Source organism: Quercus lobata, chromosome 8 (genome assembly GCF_001633185.2).
Source record: "Quercus lobata isolate SW786 chromosome 8, ValleyOak3.0 Primary Assembly, whole genome shotgun sequence".
Classification (NCBI taxonomy): Eukaryota; Viridiplantae; Streptophyta; class Magnoliopsida; order Fagales; family Fagaceae; genus Quercus; species Quercus lobata.
In genome coordinates, this window is record NC_044911.1 from 42463883 (window position 1) to 42472524 (window position 8642).

General features: G+C 37.4%; 1 protein-coding gene across 1 annotated transcript; it reads right to left on the reverse strand.

Moving 5' to 3' along the window:
- Positions 1-151: 151 nt before the first annotated feature.
- On the reverse strand, positions 152-2517 carry LOC115958233 (GDSL esterase/lipase 1-like). The gene is made up of 5 exons (XM_031076629.1): positions 2241-2517; positions 1980-2101; positions 848-1078; positions 472-727; positions 152-387 (listed from the first exon to the last, which is right to left on the reverse strand). The coding sequence occupies exons 1-5, from the start codon at positions 2500-2502 to the stop codon at positions 152-154; spliced, it is 1107 nt and encodes a 368-aa protein (XP_030932489.1). The 5' UTR covers positions 2503-2517.
- Between the last annotated feature and the right edge of the window lie 6125 nt (positions 2518-8642).

The window sequence follows — 8642 nt, forward strand, 5'->3', positions numbered from 1 at the left end:
AGTAAAACTCTTGTAAGTATTGAGAGTATGATCATACAACTTGAAATATTGAATATATTTATTAATTCGGTATGAAAATACAATTCTTATTTAGATTTTAATTATAACAAAACCTATTTCACTTTTTTTTAAAAAAACAAATCTACATTTCTTAGTTTTCAAACAATGCTGCAAGATTGTAAGGTCCAGTGATATTAGGAGTTCCACTCCACATTAGCTCAGCGATTTGTTGGTTGGCCTTTTCGGTGGCATGAATACTGTCAAAGAACACATATTCACTAACATTCTCACATAATTCGTATTCTTTGACAGATCTCTTCCCCCCACAACTAAAAGTTCCTCTATATGGACCAGTTCCACAACATGCAATCTTGCTTTCCTTCAAACCTTCACAATAAAATAGAAACAGAGACACTTTTAGTTTGTGATCGAACTAAAATACATTATGCACTATGAAAATGATTGACATACCATATTTTGAAGGGTTATTTATGGTTTCACTTAGAGAAGTGTATTTATCGGTTATTGAATATTTGAATCGATCGAGTTTATTTTCTAGCTCCTGCAAGGATTTAGAAAGTGCTTCATTGTGCAATTTCGCTAGTGCTGAAAGTCCCTCAATGCATGCACCTGTGTTATTTGTATTTAGTGCTCTTGTAATTGGCGAACAGCCCAACGGTGCCAAGTTTGGAATCGCAACTTTCCTTCCACCTTTCTTATATATTCCCTAGCACATCAAGATATGGCTATTTAGTATTACAAATTTTTACGAATGTTAAAAAAAAAAAAAAAAAAAAACAAGAATTAAATAGATTGACCATTTATTTTGAATATTGAATGTTATTACTTTTATCACACTTGTTAAGTTGCCGATCACTATATCTACGTATTCTTCCGGAGAGTAGGTTTGAAGAGCACTGGAATTTGAGGTAAAAAGGGCAAAATAATCATTGCTGCCAATGCTAATTAAGTAAACTGCTCTCGCCAATAATTTCTTGGCTTCTTCATGTCCTAGATTTTTCCTCAACTGATTCGCCAATTTCTCAAAATAATGTAGTTGAGATTTTAGGTCTATCACCTGCCCCAAAAATTAAAGGAAAAGAAGATTAGGAAAATATGGTCTACTCAGGCATTTGAAATTTGGGTAATATATTATTGCAAGCACATTATTTTAACATGAATTATTGCTAGAGGTGCAGTCTCTATCCAATATACAAGAGCATTGGAAAGGAGCCAACATGTGACAATTTTAAGACACATGTCATGTCAGTGTCATCTAATGTTTTGAACTTTATTTGAGAGAGTGTTCCGGATTTGCTATTGGAATAGAAGATTTCAATTCCAGTATGTATTGGTGTACCATTCCGGAATTACGCACCAAATACATATATTTCATAATAAATATAAATAATACTATAAATAAATAAATTTTATATAGTGTATTTTTAAAAATTCCTAATAAAATGAATCAGATTAGCCACTTCTTATTTAGGCTCTGAACCCACTTCTTCTTCTTCTTGATTTCACTCCGACTCTTTCTTGCTAAATTTTCTTCATCATTTTTTTTTTCACATCCATTTTTCATATGCCAGTCCAGAGATAAGTGGGTAGAACTTAAAGATTTCTAGAAGGAAGCCAAAAACCTCTAGTTCGCTACCATATGATTTGCATATCTCACCGTTAATCAATCAGATAATTTAGTTAAAGCTCTATTGGCAATGCAAATTTCAAGCCTATCTATCATTTATATATTTATTTATTTTATTCAGCATGATATGATCAATTACACTGAAAATTTAATTAAGCTGCCTAATTTCTTCTTAAAAAAAAAAAAAAAATGCTGCCTACTTAATACTATTAGTCATTGAACAAAAGGAGAACTCCTTGTCCTATCAATAAGGATTGGAGAGTGAAATTTCAATGTCAGTATTGTACATGTGTGAATATATATACACACACTTAATGTAAAAGATACATACCAATCCTTTGTTAGTTTCGACAAGAGCCCCAGCTCCGCCAGAAGCAAAGTTTGACCCGTCAGTATATTGATGATAACCGGGATATAGAAGTGGCGTAATGAATGGCAACTTTGCAAACTCAGCTGTAATAAAATTTCAACAATCAATGTACTAACAATTCAAATTCTTAAAAAAAAATAATAATAATAATAATAATAATAATAGAAGAAGAAGAAGAAGAAGAAGAAAAAAAGAAAGAAAGTAAGATTAATTGCATTTTACCAATAAAATCTGGGATTAGACGTCCATTAGAAAATCTTCCAGTGGGGTAGTTGAAGAAGGTCTCCCCATATGGTCCATAATTTGCTAGGTTATCAGTGGTGGTGTTGATATAGTCATTGTTTCCAGCATCGAATATTGAATCCCCAAAGATGAATAGGGCAACATGTTGTTTTGGCAGGCATATATGGCCATGACTATGGGTTGGGGTAAGAAAGACTACAAACAAAACCAAAAAACAGAAATGGAACCTAAAACTCACCATGTTATAAACCTCGTTCACTTTTTCTGATAACTCATTACTTAGTTGCACTTGTCATTTATAGAGAACTTTGCATTGTTACAATATTACTTAGTTAAAAAGAAAAAAAAGCAGAATGCTTTGTTTATCATAAGGAAGAGATGACGCTTCCTTATTTCAGGGTAGTCGTCGGTGACAAATTTTTTTTTATATGCTAGAATAGATGTGAGACAATTATTAGTAGTAGACTAGTAGTAGTCGTCTTTATCATATACATTAAACATTCAACAACTTTTAAAATTTTATTTTGTGAAGGTTTCTTTCATACTATTCTTTAGCGTTTACTTTGAGGTGCTCACATTTGCAATTTCCACTTTTAATATAACTAGTGAAAGTCTTCTGCGATGCACAGATTTAGTCGTGAATTATATAAATATATATATATATATATATGTGTGTGTGTATATGGGTTTCAGGTTATATCTGGTGTAACTCTAAAGAGTTGCATATTTTTTAAATAATTGGATTTAAGTAGATCTAATGATAAAAACAAAACCCTCATTAATGCTAATATTCTAATTGATTTTATTTATTATCCCTTATTTAATACATTCCATACTTGTCTCTAAACCCAAAAAAAACTATATGTTCTCTCTCTCTCTTGATTTGCACGGCTCTTGGTTCAGGGTATGAATAATTTTTTATTTTTTATTTTTGAGTTGATGAACTATTTTATTCTATTGCATGTGATTGCAATGGTTTCTAGACTATTTTGTTCTCTATCTCCACATCTCTATCTCCAGTTTCTATACTATTGATAAAACTACAATCTATTGACTTCAATGAGATATAGTTGTAGATATAGACTTCAGTGACGTTCATATAGGAGTTGATTACTCTTTTTTTTTTTTTAATGATTAATCAACTCCTAGACATTCATATAGTTGTAGATATAGACTTCAGTGACGTTCAAAAAAAAAAAAACAGCACACAACCAGGGGCAACTTAATATATTTGGGGGCCTAAGGCAAAAACTGAAATTGAGGCCTTTTATATATTTAAATATGATTTTTTAAAAATTTAAATTCAATTATCTTATTTTAGATGCAAAATTACTACTAATTAACATGAACTATGTAGATTTCTTTTTTGAAAGTCTATAAACAAAAAATTTGACAAAACTTTTCACACCGATTGACGTGGTAGATTGATAATTTGATAATAGTAAGTAAAAGAGTGATGTTAGTAGTGGACTTAGATAAAAATTAGTAAAAGTTTGTTAACTCAACTTGTGAAAAATGTTGTGATTTTTTTTTTGGTATTGCTCTTCTTTTTTTTTAGAAGTGTTATGTGGGGACACGATTTTCGTTAACCCGGTCCTGGACGATCAGGCCCCAGCCCAAGAGGTCCCACACCATGAAGTTTGTAGAGCATGGGTTAAAGAACTCGGCTTCAGTTGGCTCAAACGGTGCGTCTCATATTCTAGATAGATATAGAAACGTAAATCAAGAAAACGTAACTGAAAGTTCAAGTTCTATTCATGGATCTGATCTCATATAATGACTTCTTCCTTTTCTCTCCTCTCTCCTCTCCCCTCTTTTCGTCCCTCTTTTTGGGGGACTCTTACATATGATATAGGTCCTCTCTTATCATCTGGGCCCTACACTTGTTGATCATCTAAACCCCCACTTGAGCACTTGTCCCATCAAACGCCCATACCAGTTCTTTGTGAGTTGCAGTGACCAAGGTAACACTATTCAAGGGTCTTCTCCTCATTAATGCGGCCAGGAGAGTAGTTGTGGTGCATTTAATGTGGTGGTGACAGCCTTTTTTGGGATATTTCGAGCCTTCTTTCTTTTTATGCGTTTGGAGTGAGAGCTACAGTAGCTGGGATGCATCATTGATCCTAGACTTCGGGATTTCCGAGGAGGAATTACTCCTCGGACATGTTTTCTTTGCCCAATTAACTTGGGCAAGGATTACGGACTGCGGCGTCTCCTCGAAAGGGATTGTCCTCGGATGGGCCCAAGGCCCAGCCAACTTGTTATTCTGGGCCGGTCCCCACATGTTATATTCATAATATTTTCATAACAAATCTTAGGTGTTAATTTGTTATTGGTTCTAATTTGAACTCATCACTGAAATTAATATTTTATCATCAATAATACCTTGTAATAACCTATCTCTTATGATTTATTTTGAAAGTATTGTGAAAAAAGTTGTGGATGTAACATTTTTTTTTTTTTTTCATTTGATAAAAAAATATTATTTTATTCATTGGCTAATATTTGGACTTAATTAATACTATTATAATATTTTAAAAAACCCCTATATATTGATTAAAATTTGGGGGCTTTTTTTCTACTTGGGACCTTAAGCGACTGCATCAGTTGCTTTATATATAGAGCCGGCACTACACACAACCTATTGATAACCAAGGACCAGAGACATTGAAATAGAATACAACACTTATGTTGTATGGAATGTGTTATTCAACAACACGGCAAAGAGAAAGAGAGAGATTATAGTTTTTTTTTTTTTTTTTTTAGTTTAAAAACAAGTATTGAATATATTTGTGGGGCCCAAATAATTTATGGGCCAGGCCTATTTACCCGTAGGGAGTCCAAAGGCCCAAGTCGAGGAGGGCTATGGCCCAAGTTTGATAATATAAAACTCAAAATGGCCTCGGGTTACAGCCGAGGATAGTTCAGTCCTAGGCGGATCCAAAGTCCCACCGGTAAGAGAGGCAAAAACAGTATAAAACTAAACTTGAAAGAAAATCTAAAATATCCAGAGAAAGCTGCCCTTACTGCCATTCAATACTCTGCACCTGACATAGCCGTATTCTTCAGCTTTTACAATCACCCCCAACGACTTTGGGTATGGGCTGATGGGACAAGTATCAATCTTGGAAAGGTTGACCCTACACGTGGACGAAGGACAGTGAACGCAGGCGAGTATAAAAGGAAAAAGGAGTAATCTAGAACAGGGGCTGGGAAAAATGGCCAAAAACCAGAGCCTCCCAGCCCGCCTCCAAGAGAAAGACTTCTAAGGCGAAAACGACCTAACCATGTATGCATATCACATAAAACCCACCGTTTGGCGACCAAAGCCTAGCCTTTCAAACCCACGCTCTACAAATGATGTTGTTTGGGCCTTTTTACGTGCGAACCCAACATTGTTATGGTCCGCCACGAATCGTGTCCTTACAATTGGCGCCGTCTGTGGGAAGGCTTGTGTCTTGGCACTAGTGGTGGGTAGATACCACCCTTCACATCATTTTCAGTAGTGGGATATAGTGTTTTAGAGTAAAGTCCCACTAGGGGCTACGTTTCTTCACTAGGGGCTGCGCTTTGTAGCGTCGATAGCATGGCTGGTCCCTTTAAACCAAGATCCTACGCCATAGCCAAGGGGATAATTCCTCCAACTACTTATCGAAACTAAGTTTTGGACAGAATCAAGGCATTGCATGGTCCTCGGACTCAAGCATATGAGGAAACCAACTACTTGGATGAGAAAACTAGGTTTTGGACAGAACCAAGGCATTGCATGGTCCTCGGACTCAAGCCTATGGGGAAACCAACTACCTGGATGAGAAAACTAGGTTTTGGACAGAACCAAGGCATTGCATGGTCCTCAGACTCAAGCCTATGGGGAAACCAACTACTTGGATGAGAAAACTGGGTTTTGGACAGAATCAAGGTATTGCATGGTCCTCGGACTCAAGCCTATGGGAAAACCAACTACTTGGATGAGAAAACTGGGTTTTGGACAGAACCAAGGCATTGCATGGTCCTCGGACTCAAGCCTATGGGGAAACCAACTACTTGGATGAGAAAACTGGGTTGGACAGAACCAAGGCATTGCATGGTCCTCAGACTCAAGCCTATGGGGAAACCAACTACTTGGATGAGAAAACTGAGTTTGGACAGAACCAAGGCATTGCATGGTCCTCGGACTCAAGCCTATGGGGAAACCAACTACTTGGATGAGAAAACTGGGTTTTGGACAGAACCAAGGCATTGCATGGTCCTCGGACTCAAGCCTATGGGGAAACCAACTACTTGGATGAGAAAAAGATTGAGCTTTGTAAGGTTGGCTACTTAATAACAATTCTAAGTTACTCAATTCTCGGCTCAAATACTGTAAAAGGTTAATGCCAATAGGAGTGTTAAGAAGATGGAGAAACACCCCACTATTCAGTAGCATAAGGGGAAAGTTCATTTTGCGGGTGATATGTCCTCGGATGGTTACTTCCTACACTGCACCGGGCATTGAGCTATCATCTCGGATAGTTTTGGGGTAAGTATCGTTTTTCACAGGTCGGCATTGTTGTGCCAAACAACTCTATTAAGGTTATGGTGATATCTTTTTTAGCAAGCATTTTGGCCCTAAGTGTCATTGATTCAAATGCTATATTACTGTGTCGAACAACACTTGCAAATTCATAATAGTGCCTTTCTCTTTGATAAAGGATTAGGGCCCTCAAGTATTGCACTCTAAGGTCGGCGGTATTGTGCTAGACCGACCCAATAAGCTCATCATAATGTCCTTTCTTTTCCTGTCTAATGGGAGTTTCAGCCCTAAGTATCATTTGTTCGATTCAGTATTATTATTAAGCCGGATTATTTTTATAAACACAGAGCAAGATCTTTTTATTAACTGGGACTTTGGTCCTAGACGTCGGCTACGGTTTAAGAATAAAAAGAATTCACAAGATTGTATGTCTATGCATTGCGCTATCATCTCGAAAATATAGAGAAAGAACATGTGAAGTAAAGTGATAACAATTTTTATTAATATAAAGATGTATTACAACGTACAAAGAGGGGCTTAAACAAGCCTATACAAAAATTAGATTGCCAAAACAATTAAAAAAAAAAAAAAAAAAAAAAAAAAAAAGCAACACATTAAGTGAACAGTCAGATCTCTTTTTAAACTCGTCTCCGAAGTCCTTCCAAACTCTGTCTCGGTAGCGCCCATATCGAGAGAAGGACCTTCTTCTCGGTAGCGCCCATATTGAGAGAAGGACCTTCTTCGGAAGAAGATGGAGGAGATGAATGAAAAGAAAGAAAAAGGAGCAAAAGAGGGAGAAGGAAAAGCACCAGGATGGACTTGGTGGTGGAAAGAAGAAGAAAGAGAGGCAAAAGGAGGCACCAGTGAACGAAGAGAGGAAGAAGCAGGGGCACTTGGCCCCTGCCTCAGTCCTGACTCCTAACACACTGGTGCCATGTTAGGTATGCTCGTGAGAGAGCGGTTGATACTGATGATGAGTGTTCTCGACTTAGTCACGCCAAAAGTTGGACGTGACGAGTCCCTGCTTCGGATTTTGGCTGAAAGGATGGTGAGATAGATTTTGAGTTTTCGCCATCCCTGCCCTGACCGAGCCATTACGAGCTTTATTGGAATGTGGTGTTTACCAGGGGGGAGGTTATGGCTCCTTCATTACTCGTTGTTATGGTGAACGTATTATGACTTAGTGTATAACTAGTGGGTAAAGTAAACGCTAAAGGAGGCTAAGGATTTCAGATCTCAGAAAGGTAAAAAGAGTCTTTGTACTAGAGCGATAGCCTCCTACTTGCCTTCTTATAGGAAGGGCAAAACGGAAGGTATTAAATTCGTCCAGGTTTCCAGAAGAACCTGTAAACAAAGATGTCTCTGTTCCACTTCCCCACCTCATCAAACAAACCGTCGAATTTAAATAGTCTCGTAAATAGAAGTCATTAAAAGCGCGTCTTGGATAACCAAACGGCGAAAACGCGTCAGGAGTAAAATCAAAAGAATGTCTCGTAGACCGGTACATCTCCTGGGTAGATGGAGAACCGCCAGCATTAGTGAAAGGTTGAATTGGATGGGCCATAATAAAGGCTCGGTATTACCAAAACCCCCCTTTCCAACCAAGAGGTTGGACAGCAGGGTTTTGAGGGGCTATTGTGGGACCCAAATAATTTATGGGTCAGGCCCATTTACCCGTAGGGAGTCCAAAGGCCCAAGCCGAGGAGGGCTATGGCCCAAGTTTGATAATATAAAGCTCAAAATGGCCTCAGGTTACAGTCGAGGACAGTTCAGTCCTCGACGGATCCAAAGTCCCACCGATAAGAGGGGCAAAAACGGTATAGAACTAAACTTGAAAGAAAATCTAAAATATCCAGGGAAAGCTGCCC

Bases quoted from the DNA above. Each gene is read 5' to 3' on its own strand.
- LOC115958233 (XM_031076629.1), bottom strand. From the start codon at position 2,502: ATGGTGAGTTTTAGGTTCCATTTCTGTTTTTTGGTTTTGTTTGTAGTC. The intron at 728-847 runs GTAATAACATTC...TTGATGTGCTAG, and splicing joins ACTTAACAAGTGTGATAAAA to GGAATATATAAGAAAGGTGG. The intron at 388-471 runs GTATGTCAATCA...TTTATTGTGAAG, and splicing joins AAATAACCCTTCAAAATATG to GTTTGAAGGAAAGCAAGATT.